General features: G+C 32.5%; 11 protein-coding genes across 11 annotated transcripts; 8 read left to right on the top strand and 3 right to left on the bottom strand.

Annotated features, from left to right (window-relative positions):
* Positions 1–458: 458 nt before the first annotated feature.
* On the top strand, positions 459–2,543 carry GUT1 (glycerol kinase; the record flags this gene model as incomplete). The annotated part of the gene is made up of 1 exon (XM_004180665.1): positions 459–2,543. One exon carries the CDS (start codon positions 459–461, stop codon positions 2,541–2,543), a length of 2,085 nt encoding a protein of 694 aa, XP_004180713.1.
* A 463-nt stretch (positions 2,544–3,006) lies between these two features.
* Positions 3,007–3,777, top strand: TBLA0E01340 (60S ribosomal protein eL8; the record flags this gene model as incomplete). Its single annotated transcript, XM_004180664.1, has 1 exon — positions 3,007–3,777. The coding sequence occupies one exon, from the start codon at positions 3,007–3,009 to the stop codon at positions 3,775–3,777; it is 771 nt and encodes a 256-aa protein (XP_004180712.1).
* A 581-nt stretch (positions 3,778–4,358) lies between these two features.
* Positions 4,359–5,199, bottom strand: EFM5 (protein-lysine N-methyltransferase; the record flags this gene model as incomplete). The annotated part of the gene is made up of 2 exons (XM_004180663.1): positions 4,359–5,070; positions 5,171–5,199. 2 exons carry the CDS (start codon positions 5,197–5,199, stop codon positions 4,359–4,361), a joined length of 741 nt encoding a protein of 246 aa, XP_004180711.1.
* A 409-nt stretch (positions 5,200–5,608) lies between these two features.
* On the top strand, positions 5,609–9,299 carry TFC3 (transcription factor TFIIIC subunit TFC3; the record flags this gene model as incomplete). Its single annotated transcript, XM_004180662.1, has 2 exons — positions 5,609–5,657; positions 5,809–9,299. The coding sequence occupies 2 exons, from the start codon at positions 5,609–5,611 to the stop codon at positions 9,297–9,299; spliced, it is 3,540 nt and encodes a 1,179-aa protein (XP_004180710.1).
* A 283-nt stretch (positions 9,300–9,582) lies between these two features.
* Positions 9,583–13,905, bottom strand: VPS8 (CORVET complex membrane-binding subunit VPS8; the record flags this gene model as incomplete). Its single annotated transcript, XM_004180661.1, has 1 exon — positions 9,583–13,905. One exon carries the CDS (start codon positions 13,903–13,905, stop codon positions 9,583–9,585), a length of 4,323 nt encoding a protein of 1,440 aa, XP_004180709.1.
* Positions 13,906–15,222: 1,317 nt separating this feature from the next.
* EST2 (telomerase reverse transcriptase) lies at positions 15,223–17,742 on the top strand (the record flags this gene model as incomplete). The annotated part of the gene is made up of 1 exon (XM_004180660.1): positions 15,223–17,742. One exon carries the CDS (start codon positions 15,223–15,225, stop codon positions 17,740–17,742), a length of 2,520 nt encoding a protein of 839 aa, XP_004180708.1.
* A 21-nt stretch (positions 17,743–17,763) lies between these two features.
* On the bottom strand, positions 17,764–18,465 carry CWC24 (U2-type spliceosomal complex subunit CWC24; the record flags this gene model as incomplete). Its single annotated transcript, XM_004180659.1, has 1 exon — positions 17,764–18,465. One exon carries the CDS (start codon positions 18,463–18,465, stop codon positions 17,764–17,766), a length of 702 nt encoding a protein of 233 aa, XP_004180707.1.
* Positions 18,466–18,875: 410 nt separating this feature from the next.
* TBLA0E01270 (PEX28-32 family peroxisomal membrane protein) lies at positions 18,876–20,438 on the top strand (the record flags this gene model as incomplete). Its single annotated transcript, XM_004180658.1, has 1 exon — positions 18,876–20,438. The coding sequence occupies one exon, from the start codon at positions 18,876–18,878 to the stop codon at positions 20,436–20,438; it is 1,563 nt and encodes a 520-aa protein (XP_004180706.1).
* Positions 20,439–20,874: 436 nt separating this feature from the next.
* Positions 20,875–21,879, top strand: TBLA0E01260 (uncharacterized protein; the record flags this gene model as incomplete). Its single annotated transcript, XM_004180657.1, has 1 exon — positions 20,875–21,879. The coding sequence occupies one exon, from the start codon at positions 20,875–20,877 to the stop codon at positions 21,877–21,879; it is 1,005 nt and encodes a 334-aa protein (XP_004180705.1).
* A 447-nt stretch (positions 21,880–22,326) lies between these two features.
* Positions 22,327–23,286, top strand: ECT1 (ethanolamine-phosphate cytidylyltransferase; the record flags this gene model as incomplete). The annotated part of the gene is made up of 1 exon (XM_004180656.1): positions 22,327–23,286. The coding sequence occupies one exon, from the start codon at positions 22,327–22,329 to the stop codon at positions 23,284–23,286; it is 960 nt and encodes a 319-aa protein (XP_004180704.1).
* A 788-nt stretch (positions 23,287–24,074) lies between these two features.
* Positions 24,075–25,388, top strand: NMA2 (nicotinamide-nucleotide adenylyltransferase NMA2; the record flags this gene model as incomplete). Its single annotated transcript, XM_004180655.1, has 1 exon — positions 24,075–25,388. The coding sequence occupies one exon, from the start codon at positions 24,075–24,077 to the stop codon at positions 25,386–25,388; it is 1,314 nt and encodes a 437-aa protein (XP_004180703.1).
* Positions 25,389–25,614: the final 226 nt, after the last annotated feature.

The raw sequence follows: 25,614 nt of genomic DNA, 5'->3' as shown, positions 1-25,614 counted from the left end.
GCAGGCAAGCCGTGGTAGCGCCGTGCCCAGCTTGGACCGAAACTCACTACCATGTTTTACGGTGCGGGGTCACGCGGCGCTCGCCCGATCTGCCCGCAGATGCGGAGAGGTCGCCCGGAACACACGGGCCGGCTTGACGCCAGTGGAGCAACGATACAAAGCAAGCAAGCAGGCTGCAAGGTGCAGGCTGCAAGGTGCAGGCTGCAAGGTGCAAGGTGCAAGCAAGCAGCCTGCAGGCGTAATGACACAGCATATCAAGCCGTTCTGTGCCATATAAAAAGGCGCCCCAGCAAAGCCTAGCCCCATCCACAATGCAGTGCCACTATAGACCCCGCGTTTCTTTGCAGTCTGCATTTTGCACTCTAAAATCAAGCTTTCCCGCACACACTTCCGCCCTTACTAATATTACAGTCACCCCCTGCTCGGCTCGTCGCTTTGCCCATCGACTTCGACCAACCATGCCTGCCCCCCTAACCCCCCATGTCCCGCTTATCGCCTCTATTGATGTCGGTACTTCGTCCTCGCGTGTAATCATGTTCAACAAACAAGGCCAAGAAGTCGCCAAACACCAAGTGGAATATTCGACCCCTCATCGTACTCATCCACCCGATAAGGCCGCACATTATACGGCAGAAGGGTTGACCGTGCGAGAATCCAGTCTTGTGGAGTTCGAAAAAGACCCCGGTTGTGACAGCAGCAACAGCTATAGTGCCTCCGGGGCGCCTCCGCGCTCGTCTCCGCGCTCGTCTCCTGATTCCTTGGTGGACTCCGGGGACTCGCCCACGCTATCTTTCCCTCAACCAGGCTGGATCCAATGTAACCCAATCAATATTCTATCCAACGTGTTGAAATGTTTGGCTGCTACCACAAACACTCTTCACGAACTAAACAGCCACCGTGCCAAGCACGACTTGGCCCCCTATCAGGTCAAATGTATGGGGATAGCCAATATGCGTGAGACAATTGTGGTGTGGTCCCATTCCACGGGGAAATTGTTGGCCGATTATGCCATTTGCTGGAACGACACCCGTAATTTGCCCCTGCTCAATAAGCATTTTGCCGTGCCTGAAAATAAAGCTCGTTTGGAGGAGTTGAAACGCATTACAGGGTTGCCCTTGGACTCTACGTATTTTTCGTGTTCCAAGATTCGTTGGTTGATCGACAACGAGCCACGTGTGAGAGAGGCGTATGAGAAACGTGACTTGGTGTTTGGTACTGTAGACACGTGGCTGTTGCACCATTTGACAGACACGCGTGTTCTTGCCTCGGACGTGACCAATGCGTCTCGTACTGGGTTTATGAACATCCACACGTTGGATTACGACAAGCAGTTGTTTGAATTCTGGGGGCTTGATATGGCCTGTTTTGTGTTGCCAGATATCCGCCCATCGGCATACAAGTTTGGGAATTTGTCTACTTCTTCACCCCTGGTGCCAGCCTCGTTGCCATTTATCCAAGATTTACGCGACTTCCTAACGGGGCATCCTTCAATCCCATTACAGGGCTGTCTTGGCGATCAATCTGCCTCTCTTGTAGGCCAGCTGTCTCACAAACGTCGTAATGCTAAAGTTACTTACGGTACCGGTGCGTTCCTGTTACTGAACACAGGCCAATCCCCATTGTTCTCACAGAATGGGGCCCTTACTACATTGGCCTATCATTTCCCCAATTTGTCTTCCACTCCTACCTATGCACTAGAAGGGTCCATTGCTGTGGCTGGTTCAGCCGTCCAATGGCTTCGTGATAACCTGCGTCTATTCCCCAATGCCCAAGATATCGGACCTATGGCCAGTTCGGTCCCAGATACCGGAGGTGTGGTTTTCATTCCTTCGTTCAACGGGCTATGGTCTCCCTACTGGGACCCTCACGCCCGTGCCTCCATGTTTGGGGTCACCCTGTACACCACAGCAAACCATATTGCCCGTGCCGCCGTCGAGGGTGTTTGCTACCAGGTTCGAGCCATTTTGAAAGCCATGAGTAAAGACATGCTGGAAGAGGAGGATAAAACCGGAGTTACGGAAGTCGCCACTCCGCCTACGTCATCGGATTCCCAGCTGTTGGATGATGACAATGGGATAGATCTGTACGAATCTGGCACTACAAGTACTCTTTCGGCAGACGGAGGGATGTCTCGTTCCGATGAGGTCATGCAGATCCAAGCAAACATTCTCGGCCCCTGTGTCAAGATCAGACGTTCGCGTATCTCCGAATGTACCGCTTTGGGTGCTGCCATAGCCGCCAATTTCGCGTTCGAGAATGTCGAGGACCGTGTTTGGAAGGATTGGCACGACATTAAGGACTGGGTGTATTATAATGGTAAGAGAAAGGAGTTTATTGAAAAGAAGATTGCCAAGTCTAAGGAGATGTCCCTTTCCACCACCACCAACGCTTCTACAACAGGCTCTAAACTAGACGACGACGGTAATGTCAACGTTACATATTTCTTTTCAAACTCTACAGACGAACAGAGAAGAAAGAATTGGAAGAGATGGCAAGTTGCCATCAAGAGATCCACAGGTTGGCTACAAGAAGTGGAAGATTAAGACGATTAACGATTTTTACTACGCTAATGACTGTATATACGTTTTCATGTTTATGTATATTTTTTATTTTTATTTTTGTATTTATTTATGTTTTACCAATAATATTCCATTCACTTACACAGTTGGGGTTGCATTTATGTGAGGGGAGAAACCTGTTTTGCCTGTCGATTCACCTGTCGATTCGCCTGTCGCTCCTGCCTTCATTCCTGCTACACCCGGACACCCGCACGTTCCAAGTTTTTCAACGATTTTCCATTGCTCATTTTCCATTGCTCAGTTTTCAATTCTCGCTTCCGCTTCCCTCCCACGCAAGTTCAAGATTTGAAATTTCATCTTTCAATCTCACCATTTCTATATATACTTTTCATACTTTCCATCGAGTATTAAAAAAATATCATTCCCTCTCATCATCTTCTCTCTTCTCCCTACTTCATATAAAAAAAAACCAACCAATTCAATCACAATGGCTCCAGGTAAGAAAGTTGCTCCAGCTCCATTTGCTTCCAAATCTGCAAAGAACACCAAGGCTAAAAACCCTTTGCTTAACGCAACCCCAAAGAACTTTGGTATTGGTCAAGCTATCCAACCAAAGAGAAACTTGTCCAGATACGTCAAATGGCCAGAATATGTCAGATTACAAAGACAAAAGAAGGTCTTGGCTATGAGATTGAAGGTTCCACCTGCTATTGCTCAATTCCAATACACTTTGGACAAGAACACTGCTTCTGAAACTTTGAAATTGTTCAACAAGTACAGACCAGAAACTCCAGCTGAAAAGAAGGAAAGATTGACCAAGGAAGCTGCTGCCATTGCTGAAGGTAAAACCAGAATGGAAGCTTCTCCAAAGCCATACGTTGTCAAGTACGGTTTGAACCACGTTGTTTCCTTGATTGAAAACAAAAAGACCAAGTTGGTTTTGATTGCTAACGACGTCGACCCAATTGAATTGGTTGTTTTCTTACCAGCTTTATGTAAGAAGATGGGTGTTCCATACGCCATCGTCAAGGGTAAGGCTAGATTGGGTACTTTGGTTAACCAAAAGACCTCTGCCGTTGCTGCTTTGACTGAAGTCAGACCAGAAGACGAAGCTGCTTTAGCTAAGCTTGTTTCCACCATCAACGCCAACTTCACCGACAAATACGATGAAGTTAAGAAGCACTGGGGTGGTGGTATCATGGGTGCTAAGGCCCAAGCTAAGTTGGCTAAGAAGGCTAAGGCTGCTGAATCCGCTTAAGACTGTCTATTAAATATTTTTACTGATTAAGCGAATTTTATATATATACCAAGCATTTTAAAAACAAAATTAACCTTTTTATCTTTTCTCTTTTGGACATGACTTTGTTGAAGTTCAATCCCGCCTCCCATCAAAATTTCTGGATAAAAGATTTTAAAAAGAACAAAATTTTTTTTTTTTGTGAATAGTATCAATAGTTCTTATAGGTATATTTCAAAAGTTCATTTATAGTGGACCTTCCATGTTGAATATGAACTATTGAAAAAACTAATTGAAGGAACTCTTTTGTATCATTACTAAAAAAAAAGAAAAATTTATTTTTTTAAATCCTGTTTTTTTTTCCAAAATTTTACTTGGGTATTGAATTACAGAAGTTACTGTCATCCTTCTCCCCCTCCCCTCCTGCATATTCAAAACTTATATAATTATGTAAAATATAATATATACTATTGTAATCTTATATTCTAGATATGCAGTATCGAGTTTACTTAGTAGTGTTTTTTTTGTTTTTTTTTATTATATACCCAAAGCATCGAATTTACTTTTAAATTTTTTATTTTATATAGACCAAGCTATTGATTTTATTTGACAAATTTCCATTGTTCCCATTCGAAATCAGCATAGCATCTAAACTCATTACTTAATCCATTACCATGTTCTGGATAAAATGTAGTAATATGAGTATTTGGATAAACGTTCTGGATGACATCTGACATTCTTTCACCAGTACATGATATCAATCTATGTTTTAAAACTCCATTTTTAGTCTTAGAATTATCGTCTTTAGCAAGTAAAGCTTTAGCTGTAATAGATGATTTGGTTTGACAATCTTCATTTAAAAATGGTGGATCAATCAGTAATCTATCCACTCTCCCCTTCAATTTCGAATCGAATTCTAATGGATTATTATAATCGTAGAAATAAAAATGTTCTTTACCAGCAAGTAATTCAAATCTTTTATCATATTCAAATAAATAAATATGTTTTGTTGGAATTTCGGAGTCTGTCTTTTTTTGAATGGCAGCATATACTGAAGGAGCGCTGACAATAGCAATAACCGTATCGGAATCTGCACCATCTAATAAAGCATCACCCAATTTACTTGCTGTATCATCACTGTACCAAAATTGTGATAATTGCCAATCTTCCTTAAATAAATTCATACCTTCTTGCTTTTTTTGTTCTTCAAATTTATCATCTGCTTGGGTATATAATTTTTGAAATTCCTTTTCACGTTGTTGTTCTTCTTGTTTAAATTGCATTAAAGCAGCTAATGCATGGGATGAAAGTTGTCTAAATAGATAATTAATTCATTCATTCATTTTTTTTTTTTATATTTTCTGTTAGTATATAAATTTATGCTTAATTTCTTGGATGCAAAAAAACAACATACAACTCACCATCAGAATCTGAGTCAGACATAACTAAATGATTGAATAATTTCTATTATTTTTTTTTTTTTTTAACGATTTTAATACTTTTAGTTTGAAATTAACCATTCTTGAAATTATATTATTTACATATTTACTATTTTCTTTTTTTTTTTTTTTTTTGACGATATCGTCTGAATCGATGAGCTTGAAAATTTCCAATTGATTTCCGTTTTTTTTCCAAATTTTGACAAAAAAAAAAATTTAAAAACCTTCTTCCTTCGAAACCCAGCTTCTCCGTTTTTTATATTTTTTTTGATTATTTTATAAAAAATAATAAGTTGATAACAATAATTTGTTACAAATAACTAGAAGTTCATAAAATATATTTGTTATAAATATCCAATTGAATTACCTGAGTGAATGAGCCACCCATAAGATGCAGAAGATTATTTTTCCTGATGAACTTAACAATTTTGATTTGCGAAGAAATCGCGTATAATAAAGGGAGTATGTAAAGCATTTGTACAAAAAAAAAAATCAACTTACATGTAAAAGCAAGCTACATTGGTTTACCCTTTTTTTTTTTTTTTTTTTTATCATTGCCTATATTATTCATATACTAACTGAAAAAGTTTATTCTCTAAATCTGTTAATATAGGAATTTCAATCAATCACTTGTGGGAATTTGCTAGCACCTTAGTTCCGATTGGAGATGAGAGTATAAAAAATTTTGTTTTTGCTTGTTTAACATCTACTGACGACATTATCATCTATAGAAATGGTCAAGAAATATCAAAAGAGCGATTTGATCATGTCCCTGATTCTGAAAATGAGTTATCGATTGGTATTACAGAAGATAAATTATGGCTAATGCTTACTGGCTATAACAAAAAAGAATGTACCATTGGTAATGCAGCTTTTGAAATATTATTAGAAATTGCAAAGGCAAAAGAAGCAGGTATTAACACTAAGGATGTCGCAAGAGAAACTGGCCAAGATCCAAGAAGTATAACTGGCCGTGTGAAAAAATTAGGCAACTTAATCAATAGTGTTCAAATGATATATAAGGGCCATGTTGTGAAACTTTTAAAACTAAAGAAATTTTCTATCTCACAAAACGATGCCAAGTCTTATATTAGTATAAAAGAATCATTACCAAAAATAATTGAAGTGGTTAAAAATTCCAAAAATGGTATTCGTCAAATTGTTGATCTTAAACGTGAATTAAAATTTGATCAAGATCCTAGAACTTCGAAATCCTTCCTATCCACATTGGCTTGGCTAGATGAAAAAAATTATCTTAAAAAAGTATTTGTTGTTTCTCCAACAAATCCATCAGTAAAGATCCGTTGTGTTAAGTTCTTAAAAGATTATGTTCCAAATGAAAAATTAAATGAAAATTTTGATATTGATTCAGATACATCTGATGAAGAATCTGGGAATGGGGATCAAACTGGAATGGAGGATGATGAGATATTTGATGAACTTGATTCGTCTAATGCAAATAACTTATTACAGGGTCAAGAATTGGTAATGGAGGAAAATCCTAATGTAGGAAAGGATCAACCATTATTGAATAGATTTTTTCCAATACAAAACCAAACTTATGCACTTGCATCTCAATCAGGTACATCAGGAGTATCTACAATGGAGGCTGTTAGTAAAATTACAGGAAAAGATTATAAAAGAGGGTTTTCGAAGGCAAGCGAATATTACATTTCAAATATTGGTAAACAAAAACAGAAAAATAAATCAATGAGTAAAATTGTAAGAGTGTATGATTTTGAAGGGAAAAAAAATTTTATAGAATCTTTACAAGAGAAATGTTTAAATCAACTTGCTGGGTCTGAAACAATAGAACCAGAAGATTTTCCACCCATGAAATATCAAATGAAAACGTTATCTAATTTGAATAAGGCGAATTTCACTCCCTTAAGTAATACTTTAAGATTTACTACTCAAAATGGTAAAGACATATTTTTTTGGCATGGTGAATTGAATATTAAACCAAAGTTATATGCTCCAATGAGAGGTCGTAAAAGAAAGCAAACTACTGATATACAGCCACATGACTCAGTAAAAGATACATCTACAGAGTCATGTATGCCAAAAAAAATCGATCTTGATAAAAATTCAATTAAAAAACAAAAAATTTCAGATGAGATGCTGGTTCAAGATCTTAAGAACGAAGTAGAAACACTTAACAAAACTATCAATGGGGTAGATGATACTAAATCAACTAAAACACAGAAACCTTTGAATGTCGGTGGATTTACTGGTGGATCTCTGAGATCGCTTTGGAGCCAAAGAGCTATAGCTGATGTTATTAGAAATACTGGAGGTGTGACATACCTTCGTGAACAATTTTATGAAGCCATTTCTAAAGAATTAGGCTCTAAAACTACTTTAGATAAAAAGACTGTAAGAGGTGATGTTGATTTAATGGTTAAAAATGGCAAATTAGTGCTGAAAATTGAGCCTGTTTCAGGTCGCCGTATTGTTTATTTACCAGATATTGAACCAGATGTTATTTCAGACTATGTTTTGAAAGAGAAGGATAATAAAAAAGTTTATTCAAATGATATCCTTCATAATACTGATATTTACTTCTTTGATCAAACTGAAAAAGATAGATTCCATAGAGGTATGAAATCTGTTGAAAGAATAAGGAAATTTCAGAGTAAATCTCGTACAAAAACGAATAAAAATAAGAATGCACCTTCTAATACTGAAGCAGAAACTTCTGCTGTTAGAAGAACAACCAGAAGTAAGGCTAAACGCTCTCAAAATACAACAGATAATCCTACAACATTAGCGACCGAAAAGAAAAAGAAGAAGAAAGAGAAATCAAAAAACAAAGATACAAATACTACGTTCCATCTAGGTAATAAACGTGGTATAAGAATTCTAATAATGGCAGTCGTTATTACGAAAAGTATTAAGAATGAAATTATATGGGATAAAATAACAAGATTATTTCCAAATAACTCATTAGAAAACTTAAAAAAGCAATGGACTATTAGAAGGGTCCGTATGGGCCATTCTGGTTGGAAGGCATACGTTGACAAATGGAGGAAGATTTTAGTTACTGCTGTAAAGAAAGGACGTGCTTCGTTAGACGATGCGGAATCTTTGGATTTACCTAAATTAGTTAACCTATGGCTCCATTATAACCACTCTCAACAGAATAAGCCAATAATTTTATATAATGACTACGAAGAAAATAGAAAAAGGTACACACTAGTAAGAACATCTAAAGATCATGATATTAAACTAGGTCTAGCAATGTCTTCCATGGTCCAAAGAGAAACTTCGTTGTTAAAGAAGTCTTACATGTGTAATAAAGATGTTTATGTTGAAGAACCAGATGAAAAATTACTTCTTGAAGATAATGCCAAGAGTGTAATTAGATCGATTCTCTATGAAAACCCAATCACTCCAAGAGAAAAAGTTGATGCACTAAATGAATTTTCTAAGGAATCCTTAGATAAAGTGATCTTAGACTTGGCCAAGGAGAAACAAATATACCTAAGAGGCTCCAAGTTAGAATCTACAAGTATATTTAAAGATCTACTGGAAAGTAAAGGTAACATTAAGCCATTCCAAGATGTGGAAAAAATCAGAAGCAAATTATACGAAATGATGCAAGCTGAAAATGGTGTATTAATATCTAATGAGTTTAGTGATATTCTATCTTGGATATTAATAGACATAATAGCTAGAAGGAATGTACATATGGATGCTATCCCAATTCCAAGAAAGATTCCCTTATTCAATTATACAACTAGGAAATTTGATGTTAAGCAACTAACTCCTGCAATCATCGTTTCTGCTAAACATTTAGGTTCCAATATTTGGAATATTAAAAACATTACAATCCCAAGTGGACAACCTTATTCTAGAATATGGATTGATGGTACAGGATCAATACGATCATCTGTTTGGAATCACGTTTGCTCTTTACTTATAAACGTAATATTATTTAATCCAGGTATCAATATTAAAACACTTCATACTAGATGCCACAGATTATTATCCAATAGAGAAATTGAAGATATTGTAAAATGGCTAGTTGACAAATATCTGCTGATACCAATCGACTGTGGTGGATACAAAGCTAGTAATCAATGGTATACTCTATTAGCTTAAATAAGATATCTAACTGTAGAACGAACATGAAGAGTATCTATCATATGTTTAACTTTCTGACTTTTTGTAACACAAATACAAGAAGCCCAATGAAGCAAACTAATTTTTAGGGTTAATAGTTATATAACTTTACTCCAAATAAATTACCAAGGTAAATCTTATATATTGGTGTTCTCTTCGTTAGAAAATGTTTAAGAAAATTCGTTACATAATATATTTGGCTTTAATTTAATCATTAAAGTCTATATAATATACAGTATCTATAAGTAAGGATATGAATATATCATGTTTTATTGCAGGTTAAACAAGAGTAAGCCGAACCCTTTTGGCCCAGATTTCTTAGACAATTTGCGTGGAATCCATGATGACATTTGAACACAATCAATTTTTCATTATTAAATTTTGCCTTTAGACATTCGTCAGAAATGTATGACTGAGAGTTATGACTTAATTCGTTCTCTTCCCAAAGTAAAAATAAGGAAGAGTTCAAACCCACTCCCCATATCTTCTTATTACAAATATCACATCTATCATTTAAGATAGACCAACCTTCCACCAATCTAGCTTTATACTCATTTATTAATTCAATGGAAGATTCATCGATAATTTTTAATAAAAGAGATGATATATGTTTTTCTAATTCATATGATGTAAATATATCACCAAACAAATCTTTTAAAGTATTAACTTTCATCATTATAATATCTTGTTGTTCCAAAACACCAGCCATTATCCCCCAGAAGTCATTAATATCATTACATTCTTTCATTGCCACACCTACAAATAAAAATTGTAATGCCCTATTACAGTCATCCCTATTTAAGTTTTTATCTGAAGAATTACCATATATCTTTATTAATGTAACGATTAGCTTTATCCAATACATATTTCTGTTTCTATTAGCATCTAGAGGTGTTACATCTTTAGTAATATTATTTTCACATACAATTACTTCATTATTATCATCTAAATTCTTTAATTGGTTAATAGATTTAATTGCAATTTTCAAGAATTTATTTAAGTCATTGTAAGCTCTATCACACTTATCTTTTAAAAACCAAGTTTCAATGCAATGCACTATATCATCAACAACGAGGTCAAATTTTCCTACTCGGGTGTGAATTAGTGCTAATGCTTCAAAGTTTTTTGAAATATTCAGAATATTAACTAAATGATTTGATTCTAAGTTCTTTAAACTTAGATTATTCAGCCAATTCAATAATACCTTTTGGTTACTTGCCTTAAGTCTACATGACAGGTCAACATACAATTTCTGTAAATCGTTATTACTATGAATAAAATCTGGATTTATTTGAAATACTTTTTCTAAATATTTTTGTTGAATCACTCGTTTATTATCATCCATATCACCAGAATCAAATATTTTAATAATACTCTTATGCAAACTTGAATCAAACTGGTTATTGATAGTTGCAGAATATTCAGCAGATGTACTTAAAACTATATTTTTAAAATTTTCCTTCAATAATTGTTTTATCTTCATTAATTGTAAGAAATTTTCATCAGCATCGTCTTTAATATTATCCACTGAATCTGCATATTGCGCTGTACTCAAAGAAGATGAGACGTTGTTCCAAATATAAGTTAAAATTGTATCTAGTTCTTTGCCAAAAATTTTCTTACAATCGTCCACTGATAAAGCTAATTCTAAGAGATCGTCAAATTTGCGAACTTTTGAATATAATTTAAATAATACCAAGTAATAATTTTTTGATTTTAATAGTATAATTAATTTTTCAATATCATTGGGAATATAAACTGTTAATAAAGATTCCAAAGAAGTCATACGTTCATGTTCTAAAAGTATTTCATTATCTAGATTATTACTATTAGCAGTATTTTCAGTATCTATATATTTTGTAGAGCATAAATTCTGTATTAGATTGTCTAATGTATGGTTTGATAAATTAATAAATTGAGGGTATTTTGGGTAATTTTTGGCAATAAATATGGTTATTAAATCTCTTTTTATACTATTATGGACTTGTTTAGAATAATCAATTAACGTATCAATGATATATTGCCTATTAATGTTCAAATTATAATTGGATGAAACAGCGTCATTTGAAATATCTTCGCTAAAGAATGAATCTTCAAATACTTCATTTAATAATGATAAAAATCTCTTTGAATCATAGTTAAATAATAAGGATAAATAAGGAAATGCAGGAACTAAAGAAGAATTTTCTTCAAACATCAAATATTCAGAGGAATCGTTTGGCCATTTAATAGATGTTCCTGAAAATATTATGTTGTAAAACTTTAATTTTATTTCATTCATTTGATTAACTGGTAAACTTATTGCAACGTCTGAAATTGGATATTGCCTACTAGTCAAGATAAATCCAATGTAATCATATATTGTTAATTTTAAATTTTCCATGTGAATTAAAGTAGATTTATTATTCTTAATATCAACTAAATCGAGCTCATTAAATAAATGCGTGGTCTTTGTTTGATCATTAATCAAATAGAAAAAATCAATCAGTGGTGTTGAGTAGTCCATAAAAATCCTATTCCAAATGAATATCAACAAATCAAATAAATGTTCTTGTTTACAATAATTTACCGCAAAATCAATATCTAAAATATTAGAATTATTATTTAAATTCAAACTTATTATAAGATTTTTGAAGGCAATTGGATCTTTTTTAATTTCAGTAGTATAAATCTGTAAATTTTTAATTATTATTGGTGAAAAATCCATAAAATACTGCGTGGATTCATCGGGGTCAACTAATTTTATGTTAGTGAGCGTACCAGGTACACTTTTGTTTTGAATAGAAATAATTTCTAACAATAATTCATATAGAATTGGAAGGGTAGCATTATTAGATGGATGCTGTGAATCAAATTCAAATAAATAGGTAATGATTTGTTCAATAAATGAATTGGTATCTTCTTGAAAATCTTTATAATTTAATAATAGAATGTTTAGTATCATGTCTAATAATTCATGCAATTTCATATGAAAGTCATTTTCGTCTATTGAAAAATTTTCTAGATCTGATTGAGTGGCAAACTTTTTTAAAACAAATTTAATAGCGGCTAATGAGAGATTTAGGAAGGGTAACTTCAATTGGTAAATTCTTTCATATGCATCAAAATTCAAATTTATTAAATTAGCCAATGGGAAAAAATCATTTAAAAATATTTTTAGAAAATTCAAAGCATCAAAATAATTACCTCTTTGAACATTAGTTAAAATCAAATCTGACCAACTAATAAATTTCCCAAATTTTAAATTGTAGTTCGTTAGGATTAATAATTGATTTTTAAAATTATTATAAGTTAGAAACTTATTAGGTGGTATTAATATTTCATAAACTAGTAGATCAAGATTTAATATAACATTAAAGTTAATTGTTTCTATTATCAAAAATTGGTGAGAAATGGTTAAGATTGAAATTAAGTCTGGGGATATCCATTTTAAAGAAAGAATTAATTCAGGAACGACGTGAGTAGACTTCGCTGAAATTGTGTCGTCAATTGAATTTATGGTTAAGCATGTATAATTATTATTTATTGAAAATATCAAATTTGTGTTATCATTTGACCAATTTATACCACTATTCGTTATCTGTTCATATCCCAGTTGTATTGGCTCATGATATATGCATTGAAAATCTGGTGCCAGCATTTTATATATCATAAATGATTTATTCGTTAGAATTGCAATCATTGAATTATTGGTATATTCGCAATTTAGAAGTTTAGTGTCCATTAAATCTAATAAAGTTTTAGAATTATAGATTAAATTCCACAAGGAATCTCTATGACCATTGTGATAAACCAGCTTATTTAGAGTTAAGTCCAAAACTACTACTGCCGTATGTCTTGAATTAATAAAGAAAAAGTTCTTGACTAAATTTCCTGTATGATAATTAATATGCATGGCAGGTAGTAAACAATTTGTATTTGAAGGTTGATTATTTGTTATTATGAAATTTGGATTTGAATTTATGATGCTTGATAAATTTAAAGGGGTGCTATTTAAGTTCCATATAAAAATATCACCAGATGTATATGATGCAGCAATATAAGTTCCATCTGATGAGATTTTTATCGTATCCACCGACTGTCTTAAATAGTCAATGCTGTTTGTATTTACTGTAGTGGTAGTGGCAGTATTAATATTTGCATTATTTGCTACTGTGCTTGATAATTGTGGTATTAGAATATTTTGAAGTAGCTCATTGAAATCAAATATAAGAACCATCCCTTTGATGGTTCCCACAATTATATAAGAATTTGTGGATATTATAACAGTTGGATCACCATAAGCCTTTAATATAGTAAAAATCTTATCTAAATTAGACCATTTTATTAGATGTTTTGTATTTTTCGGGTCCTTAAAATAATTCGATAACCCATTAATAGAATTAGATGTTGCTGTAATGCTGGTATCATAATTTGAATTACGTGGTGAATTAGCAAGAATCTTAGCAAATCTTTCGGGAGTTCCGCTTTCTGTAGGTGAATTAGAAATTGTTTTTGTTAAGGAAAGCTTTATATTTGACGAGGAGCGAACGTCTAAAAAACTAGACGCTATGGTAGTATTGTTTGGATCAGTAGTACTTGTCATGTTTGATATTTATTTGATATGTACCAATTTGCTGTTACTGTTACTACTATTTATTCATTTATTGAGGTACCGTTTAAACAATCTTATTTTTTGAAGATGAAGGAAAATTATAAGAAATAATACAGAAAAGTTAGATTGATTAGCAATTCAAAATTTATCGATTCCTTTTTGTATTGAAATTTATTTTCAAAAAGGGGTTTATCTATCTTCTTATATTAACTTCTATTTTTAACTAATTTCAAAACTGAAGAATGGCGCTCATCTCTTTAGAAAATCCGCACGAGATTTACCCGGAAAAACCCCACACTCATACTCTATTAATTATATATATGTGCTATGTTAGATTATCTCTTTTTACAGATATTGAGGTACACATATATATAATTTTATTGAAACACAGATTAGAAAGCGATTTTTTTTTAATTTACTATTCTTTGATATTTTGGAATTGCTTTAAATTTATTCTTATCCTAATTACAACAAGTATAATAAGATCGCCTCAATTTTTAAAATAAATTTCCAATAATTGTTTAAAAGAGTTCTATTGAAAACTATATAGAGATAAAATATTAATTTCATTTTGTAAAATACCCTTCTCTCTTTAAAATACATTCTTGAATGACTATAAATTATATAGCCTACCAAAATTTGTACTATTTTAAAGAGTTGATTATAAGGAAATATTTCTGTTTTAAGTAATCTACTTGAGGTAATCATGCGCGACACGAAATAAAAAAAATAAAAAACAGTTCTGGGCAATTCAAAAGTTGGCATGAAAAATAAATATATTTAATAAATGTGTGCTTGAAGTGAGAATGCAATATTTACAACGTACAATATTATCATGCCTAATTCACAAGATATAGCAGACAAATATTTTCAAAGTGCTCTATTTACAAGTCTCATATCTGAAAACCGATTTGCAGCAATAAGTGAAGATCATCCGGATGCGTCCAACTGGTATAAAAAATTACAAGAATTAGATACTGAACTTCAATTAGAGACATCATCAATTAGACAAGCATTTTCCAAGACAAATCAAAATTTCATTATTAATAATAACGAGTCCTGGAAGCTTGAAGATTTAGTGAAGATATTATCAGAAATTGATAAACTTCTATCCTCACGTTTAGAGTCTTTAGAAAGTGATCTAAAAGAATCTGCTGTTAAGTTATCGACGTATTCTAAAATACTAGAAGACAGCCAGTTTACTGACCCTGCAACAATTAATGATATCTTAGTATCACTTGCGAATTATAATAAGATATTATCTTCATTGGAAAAATAGATACATTTTATTTCTTTCTATGCATATTAATGGAATCACTTTATTCATTTTTGACCTCTTTAGATGACTCTAAAATAGATTCATTAGAAACTTATAATGACTTTTCATTTTTTGAATTCTTGAATACCCATTTTATTGTTAAGAATTCAAACGTTCTAACTTTGCCAATTAATATTTCGATAACGAGCAATTTCGTGGACACTATTAACCAATGTATTACTTTCTTGTTGGATAAAAAGCTCTTTAATAATTTGCTAACATTTGGATATAAATTTACTCAAAATACATCCGAGCTTTTGTCAAACAAATCAATTAACACAAATGTTCATATTCTGAAATCTGTGAATTGGAAAATACTATTTAATGCCATCAAAGATCCATTGGTCTTTATGGATTTGTTATTAAACTATTCAGTATTTCATTTTAACTATAATTTAAATTGTTACATACAAATTGTGGGTAATAAATTAAACCGACCACATTCACCACCAACATGGGTTTTAAAAAAATCACATAAAAATGACCTATCTACAAAACATATTAGCTTAAGATATGCATCATTTAGAGATAGACATTTTAATGAACTCAAAAATTTATTAAAACGAACTCAATGCATCTTTCCCTCAGACTTGTTGTCAACTTTACCATCATCTGTTAAATATTCTATTGAATTGAATTATAAATCAATATATAAGAATTTCAACTCAATTCTAAAGCAAAACCTTCCAATAAAGTTTCTAAATAAGTTTTGTCCAAAGCAATCGTACAATTACCATTTAGAAAATGCAACTCCCTCCAAAGATGTTGTAAGATTTATCATTCTTTTATTAGAAAAACTTATCCCTCAAAAGTTATTTGGGTCCAAAAAAAACAAATCAATTATTTTCTCAAACTTAAGCTCGTTTATAAGCTTACCAATCGGTGGTTCGATCTCCATTAGTGATGTAATGATGAATATTCAAGTAACAAAATTTAGTTGGCTCCATAAATTATCCTCATCTTCTTTAAACGATTTTCAATTACTAACAAATCTTGTTCACCATTTTGTTTACTGGCTATTTACCTTTTTAATATCAAATTTGATCTCAATTCATTTTTATGCTACAAACGTTTCCTCGAAAGTAGAAATCTTATATTTTAGACAAGACACATGGCACTCAATTTCTAAATCATTTATTAAATCATATTTTATGAAATATTTATTAAGATCTCCATTTACTTCCATACTATCGGATAATTCAAATTTAGAAAATGCATCAAAATTAAGAATTATACCTAAAAGTGCAAATGGCGAGTTTCGTGTTTTATCCACTCCTTATAGAAGCACTAACTCTAATATAATTTACCATAGCTTAAAGAAGCCTGTTATACTTATATTAAAATATTTAAGAACTAAGAGGGAAACAAGATACCGTAGAATACAATCTGTCAATGAGATTCCATTAGCAATTCAATATTTTAAATCAAAGCTTGAAAAAAAGTTCGACAAATCATTACCAGCTATCTATTTCATGAAATTTGATATGGATTCTTGCTACGATTCTATACCAAGGACAAAGTTGATATCAATACTCGATGATTTGCTTTCAAAGGAAGACGGGTTTCATTTACGTTCACAAACAATTTATAATTATCAGACAAATAAATCGAAAATTTCTTATTCTATAAATGAAACATTACAAGGAACTCCAAATGATATATTGGTAGATAATGTATTAACAAAGTATTATTCCAATTCGGATGTTCGTCGTTTAGTATACGATGAAATTTTCCAAACAACAATGTATTATAAAAACAGGCCGTATATTCGCAAAGATGGCCTTTTTCAAGGCTCTCATTTCTCAGGATTATTAGTAGATATTTTATATGATGATCTCTTAGAGTCTTATGATGTCTTCCATTGTAATACCACAAATGATGAACGACTCTTATTACGAATTGCTGACGACTTTCTTGTTATGTCCACCAATAAAAAGCAAATTGAAGAGATCAATCAAGTTGCAAGGGAAGGGTTTATGGAATATAACGCTTCAGTAAAATTAGAAAAAATTCTAAACCTTTCCTCTCAAGAATATGCAGAAACTAATAAGGATACCACTATATTTCAATTTTGTGGGCTAAATATTAATTTTTGTAACTTAAATGTTTGGAAAGAATCAACGTCGCTTAATATTTTGCAAGTAAATTCATCTTCCATAAAAACCATTTACAAACGATTAAAATGGATATTTCAAATTCGATTATCGTATAATACCCTAAATATGGAGATTAACAATAATGACACCATATGTTTACAAATAAAAATAATCATTGAGAATATTAGTAAAATATTAATAAACTCGTTACAAAATAATAAAAACAACAATACTAGAAACAATGAAATAAAAATGAAATATTTTTTAAATTTTATCAATTATACAATTGAATCAACTAATAATGTTACAAACATGAACTATAAAAATGTAATTATTCATGAATTCATCAGAAATTTCTTACCAAACCAATCCAAGTTTAGCAAAGAAATTAAATGTCTAAATAATATTGTATAAAATATCTGGCAAAATATGACTTTAATTTTTAATTTTAAATATTTTACCAACCCCTTGTGTATCCTTCCCACAAACCTTACAGTTTGTTGACTTTATAATAGATTTTACGAAACAATCATTACAAAAGTAATGGTCACAATTTGTTTTTATAATAGGCTTCTTTAGCTCTCTATTACATATTTTACACTCCTTAGGTATAGAATTATCGTCTTTGATATTATTGACAGGCTTGCTTTCATTCTGTCTTCCAATTTTTGATACTTCGTTTTTATTAGGCCGGAATTCGTTAGAATATTCATTTAACTTCTCTCTTGTATGCAAGAACTTACAATTATCACCATAACCACAGTACCCATTCTGAAAGAAATCTTTACATATATCAGGCTGATAGTCCATTAATGTACTAATTTTAACATTACTAGGCTGCGTAATCTGTGATTTCTGGCTTCGCATTGTGAAACCAATACGATTTTTCATTTCTTTTGCAGATACTTCATTGCTATCGTGTATATCCTTTCCTTGTTCCTTCTCTTTGCTTACTTCAGTTTCTTTCACAGTTGAATTTTTTATCTTTGAATCTGCTGATATAGCTAAGCTACCAACAACTATCTTTCTTGCTTTAAGAGTAATATTTTCTTCGCCAGTATTTTCATTATTTTGTGTAGACTCCTTTATTCCTTCTCTTTTTCTTTTATTACCAATTATATTTCTTTTCTTAAACATATCTTCTTATCTAGTAATTTTCAAGCTATACACAACAATACATAAGTACATATATATATGTCTTTAAAATGTTTTTTTTAGTATCTATATAAAAACTGAGTAATACAAATAGGTAGCAGAAGAGCTCCATGATTTTCTGAGATGGATTTAAATTTCACATTCTTCATTTTGCTCTTAATTTCCCTTATGTCACTTCGGGCGAATAAATTTTCTACATTCAAAATGTTAGAAGAAAATATAACCTTTATTTGATTTTCCTCCTGTTTAAAAGTTAGAGTCAATTCTGCATTATTAACAGATCATTATTCAAGTAGACCTGTAACCATTTTAAAAGAAGGAACTTATACATCATTCACTTTAAGAAGTTAAGTATTCTTTAAGTAATTCGACAATTCATTATTCTCTCTAAGATGAGTTCCATTGAATCTTCTAAAAGTAATCAAGCTAATTTGGTTAATCCTGATCACACAAGAATTGGTGGTAATACAGTCCGTGTGTTACGAAGTGCAATGAAAAATCAAGATAGTAACTCTTCAAATGTTAGAGGGAATATCAATAGTGGTAATCCAATTGTGTCTTCCCCATTGTTAAATTCAACCCCTCCTGTTGTTTCCAAAGCTATGGTTCAACTATATCCTTATTTAATTGTCGCTGATGAAATCTTAAATTTATTAAGTTGGTCGAGCGAAAATATTTGGTCTAGTATTTTGTTAGTATTGTGGTATATTGCTATAATTACATATTTCGATACGTTATCCAGATATTTTGGTCACTTAATCATTGTAGGCGGGTTTGTAATGTATTCCAAATTAGACAAATATGTGAGCTCCGAAATGATTTCTAAACCAAGCTTAGATGATATGATTCTAATTATGAACAAAGTAACTTATAAATTGGATTTAGTTATGGCACCGGTGACTAATCTTAGCAATGAAGATATTAAAAAATTATTAACTACGACTATTTTCCTATCTCCATTCTATATTTTTATAACGCTAATTTTATTACCACCAAAAAAATTACTATTAGCTGGAGGTATATTTATTTTAACATACCATTCTCCATGGTCAAAAGTTACTAGAAAATTATTGTGGAGATTTAAATTTATAAGATTGATGGTGTTTTATATTACAGGCCTAGATTTGAGAAGTAGTATAAGTAAGAGACAAGGTATTCTCGCTAGCGTTCAAAAGAAAGTTCAAATGATTACAAGTATGACAAATGAGGGTACAGATTTGACTACTAACGAAAAAGTTGATAACGGACCAATTAGATTCACCTATGTCTTATTTGAAAATCAAAGACGCTGGATTGGTGTTGGCTGGACTTCCAGTATGTTGAGTTACGAAAGAAGTTCCTGGACTGATGAATTTTTAAATGAGGCACCATCCCCAGATAATTTCAAATTACCTGAAGATGATACCAATGGTGGTTTAATGTGGAAATGGATAGATAGATCATGGAGATTAGATATGACTAATGACGGTGCAATCCAACTTCCTAGTACAAAACCAAAGACAATGACAGAACCAAATGTTGATGATGGATTTATTTTTTACGATAATGCCTGGAAGAAACCTTCTACTCAAGACTCATTTGGGAAATACACTAGAAGAAGAAGATGGATTAGAACTGCTGAATTACTACGTATTGTACCAGAAGATAAGAAGAAAATAGAAGAGGTTAAAACTAAAAATTCTGGTGCTTCTAAGAATGTTACTAATGGAAGTGTTTCTAACATTAGCAATAATAATAATAATAATAATAATAATAACAATAATTTGAACATCTCAAGCACGCCAAGTAATGTTCATCCTGGTCTTCCAAGGAAGGTTTCCTTTAGTGCTACCAATAATGTACGCATTATACCAAATTCTGCTGATCTCGATGATATACCAACGTCTGATAACATGGAAGAAACTGACCGACTTCTTGGAGGTAACGATGATGAAACAGATAAAAAGCTAAGGTAACGAAGGACCATTTGTACTAAACTAACCTAAAAATTGAACATAAGAGGAAATAACCATAATTCCTAATCCCGAAATATTGCAGACGAGAAATGAAATTTAGTCGAAAAACGACTTCCCATTGTGTCAATTGAATCTGCTTCACATTTGAACAAAATTACCCAAACCAGATACTTATATTCTCGGCTGACAGGAAAGTAAATAAATAAACAAGCTTAAAACCCGAGAACGTTAAAATTTTGACTATCGTGTTTTTTTTTTCTTCATATAAATAAATGAAAATAAATTAAAGCATTACTCTAAAAAAAAATAACAAACAATTAGAAGCCACTGATTAAATGTTTCTTTGACATTATTTATTTGCTATTGTCGAAATAAATATTGATTGATTTTTCTATTACCCGACTAATTATTGTTGAAGTTTTGAAAGAATTTTAGAATGTCAGGATTTCTTAAAGATCAAATCGTTAGTGCAGGCCAAGGGTTTTTACAAGATAGTGCGGTTGAATTTGCTGGGGAACATTTTCAGCCTACAAGGGACCCATACTATGTTAAGATTGATGACGAAGGCAATCGAAAAAGATTGAAGTTACCTGATTATTGTACCAAGCAGGAAAGTAAAGCTTACAAACGTTTACAATCTAAAGCATGGATGCATGATCGCAGTGTTTGTGGATGTTGTTGTTGGACTGATACAATCGGCTGGGGACCAATGCTATCAATTCTGCCCGTGATTGGCCCAGCTTTGATGTATTGGGTACACAATAAACTAATTAAACAAGCTACTAAGGATTTTGAATTGTCCGGGGAATTAGTTGCCAAAATGCATGGAAATATTGCAATAGATTTAGCAATCAGTTTAGTTCCATTATTGGGTGTTCTCTTTTCATGGCTACACGCATGTTCTACAAGAAATTGCGCGATGGTTTATAACTTCATTGTTAAGAGGGCTATTGAAAAACATTCTAAAGAAGAAGCTGAAAAATTAGCTAGAGAATCTGAAAAGGGTAATAGAGGTGTATTATATGAAGTGAAGGAATTAGGTGATAAAGTCTTCCATCATGGTCATAGACATAACAATCATAACAATGATTCCGAAAAGAAGAAAGATAATACTATTGTCGATGTAATTGAAACCAACTCAAATACACCAACACCACCTCCTATTGCTGCTCAATCACAAATATCTTTGTCCTCACGATCACAACAAAAACAACCCCACTCAACTCCTAATTCCAATAACCAAACAACAATTCCAATACCTCCTAGAACATACCAACAATCTATTCAGCGTAATGATTCAACTCCATCTATACCGACTCATCAAGCATCTACCTTCAGCGTTGAACGTATTGAAAAGTCATCAGCACAACAACCTCGCCCTGTTCCAACTCGCCCTGTTCCTCCACGTCCTAATCAAAACAAGGCTCCATACCCTATATAATTCATTCTCACATGAATACTAAGTGAACTACTACCAAGCACAATAAATATACGTACTTTGAAGTAAAATATGTATATATAGCCAACTGTTATAGATATATTAACTTTATCATCTGCAAAATCTGTATTATTGCAGATTTCTTCTAGTCAATTTAATTAAATTGCCTTGGTAATCCGAACTTAAAAGGGAGGACCGCTCGTGTTTTTTATATAATCAAGAAAAAGAAGGAAAAAAATGAAAAAAAATGAAAATCCAGAAGAGTAAGGACAATCATAGAGAAGATAGAACAAAATATTATCAAATAAAAACAAAACAAGCAAATAAAAATATAAAACTCGTTATATTTTAGTAACAACAAGCTAGATACCTTTTATAGATTAATTTGTGGACTACTTTTATAGATATAGACTGTTTCAACTATTACAAGGACAAGGACAAGATCATAATATGACATTAAATAATAAGAAATATAGAGTTTGGATTGATGGATGCTTTGATTTCACGCATCACGGCCATTCAGGTGCTATTTTACAAGCCCGGCAAACGGTATCATCATATAATCAAAACAAATTGATTTGCGGTATCCATAATGATGAAGCCATTAGACTTAATAAGGGATGCTTACCTGTCATGCATGAAAACGAACGTTACAAGCATATTGAATCTATTAGATGGGTTAGTCAGATTGTGAAAGATGCGCCTTATGTTACTGATCCTGAATGGATGGATCGATACGAATGTCGTTATGTGGTACATGGTGATGACATTACTTTGGATGCTAATGGAGAAGATTGCTATGCATTAATGAAAAAAATGGATAGATTCATGGAAGTTAAGAGAACACCCGTCGTTAGTACTACTGAAATCATTCATCGTATATTAAACGGTGAGACTGTTGATGATATTAATGACAAGCTTACCCTAGAAGAGTTACAAAAATATAGTACTGGTGAAAACGGTGTGGATAAACATTGTTTTGTCATAGACGGTAAAAAAAACGAATTACTAGTTGATGGTATTAAAGACATTAAAGATAAATCCCAATGGGTGGTATTAACAGGGGACTTTGATTTGTTCCATCCAGGCGATATCGAACAATTAGAAAACATTTCCAAGAGACACCCACGTGGTGTGGTGATCGCCCACATCACCCACGAGAATGGAGGGACCATTATGTCATTAAAAGAACGTGTTCTAAGTGTACTATCTTGCCGCTACATTGATGGTGTCGTTATTGGAGGAAGTCCAGCTGCTGAATGGGGTCTAACCTACAAGCTGGGCGACCCACACGTGACGTCCAATGGTGAGTTTGAATACCTAACTGCACACGTGATCCAGGATCGTATCAATGCCCAGCGTGACCGTTACGAGGCTCGTAATGCCAAGAAGCGTGCACCAACTACATAGAGTCGTAATAGTACTGCTTAGATATATGCCTTTATACTCCTGTTGCCGCCGAACTTCATGAGACCGTCATAACTCCGCCCATCGCATTATAACACCGCCGGTCACGCGACTTTGATGCCGCTGCGGACGTTTCTCTGTTAGTTTCTGCGGAGACAATGCCGCACGGCTTCGAGAGTGTTTTCCATTTTGGGCGCATCATTCTCGTTCTTCGTCATTTTTTTTTTTCACTTTCTGCATTCATGCAAACGGCTTTTTTTGTTCTATTTCATTCATGACCTGTTTACAAACATCAAACCAGGCAGCCAGTATTCACGACACAATAATAAACGAAGTTAATATTGTTGCAGAAACTCCCAATTCCAATATTCATATCGTTGAATCACGTAATCTACAACGAGATTAATAATTACTACGTATTGGAACTGGATCTGGAATTTTCTTACCGGACAACTCTCGTGTATTTAGGTGTCGTTTTATTGAGAGTTTTCGTATTAACTTCAAGGTGTCGTTGTCTGTTTTTTATATTAGATTAAAGTTTATTGCATTTTTAATTGACCTGGACTGTCATTGAAAAGACAAAAAAAATAAAAAAAAAAAATTAAAAAAGAAAGTAATAAAAAGATAATATATATATATATATTTGGATACACTTTAACTTTCTTCAATTCTTTCTTCGACAGTATTAATTATTAATTATTAATTATTATTATTTTTATTTTTACTATAATTTATTAATTTTTTTTTTCATTTCATTATTAGACTCAAAATTCAATATTTAAAATTTCACTATGGACCCAACAAGAGACCCAGATTTCAAGCCACCATCTCCTAATGAACAATTGCAACCCCCACCGGACCCTAAATCAACCATTCCTAAATCAGTTCCCATTGTGCCATTCGTTCCTGCTGATTTAAATGAGACTATCGATGCTCCTTTCAATTTAGAGGCTGTTTCTCATGCTCATAAGAATCAAAATAAAAAATCAACTAAAAATAAGAAAAATAAGAACCACATCCCATTGAATCAGTTTGATTTTCAACCATTATCTACAAATATTTCGGAAGATGAAATAATAGAATCCGGTTCACAGAATTCATCACCAAAAACAAACGCTATTGATTCAGAGGATGACACAAATCATAATGATGAGAAAACCAAGGCGTCACAAAATACAACTACTACGGATACTGATTCAAATGCTACAACCTTAGATTACAATCGAATGTCGGGAACAAGGGTAAGCTTCTCGACATTGGGTGTCTTGAAATCCCAAATTGCTGACTTAGAAGAAGTTCCGCACGGAATTGTACGTCAAGCCAGAACTTTAGAAAATTATGAATTCCCAACTCATCGTTTATCCAAGAAATTGCAAGATCCAAATAAATTGCCATTAGTAATCGTAGCATGTGGTTCATTTTCTCCAATTACTTATTTGCATTTAAGAATGTTTGAAATGGCTTTGGATGCAGTTATCGAACAAACAAGATTCGAAATTGTTGGTGGGTATTATTCACCTGTCTCCGATAATTATAATAAATCAGGATTAGCTCCGGCTCATCATAGAGTAAGAATGTGCGAATTGGCTTGTGAAAGAACTTCGTCTTGGTTAATGGTTGATGCTTGGGAATCTTTACAAGTGAATTATACAAGAACTGCTAAGGTATTAGATCATTTCAATCATGAAATTAATGTGAAAAGAGGTGGTATTCAATCTGTTACTGGTGAAAAAATTGGTTGTAAGATTATGTTATTAGCAGGTGGTGATTTAATCGAATCAATGGGGGAACCAAATGTATGGGCAGACCAAGATTTACATCATATCTTAGGTAATTACGGTTGTTTGATTTTAGAAAGAACAGGTTCTGATGTTCGTTCCTTCTTATTATCTCATGATATCATGTATGAGCATAGAAGAAATGTATTAGTAATCTCTCAATTGATTTATAATGATATTTCTTCTACAAAGATTAGATTATTCTTAAGACGTGGGATGTCTATTCAATATCTTTTACCTAATTCTGTTATTAGATATATTCAAGAGCATGGATTGTATGTCAATTCTTCAGAACCTGTTAAACAAGTTTTAGATTCAAAAGACTAATCAACTCAATTTAATTTATGACTTAATTTATTACCACATTCCGTTTTTTTTTCTAATGATCTGTTTATTTGTAGCTTGTTTTTTTTCTTTCCTTCTTCCTTTTTTTTTGCATCATAATCGTAATATAATATAATATAATTTGATAACATTACTCACACTCATTATATGTTGACATTATTATTTTTACCTCTTTTTTTTTTAATTTCATTTTTCTTTTTGCCTATTT

This window comes from Henningerozyma blattae, chromosome 5 (assembly GCF_000315915.1).
Source record: "Henningerozyma blattae CBS 6284 chromosome 5, complete genome".
Classification (NCBI taxonomy): Eukaryota; Fungi; Ascomycota; class Saccharomycetes; order Saccharomycetales; family Saccharomycetaceae; genus Henningerozyma; species Henningerozyma blattae.
The sequence above is the reverse complement of the archived record's forward strand: the minus strand, read 5'-3'. Positions and strand labels throughout refer to the sequence as shown.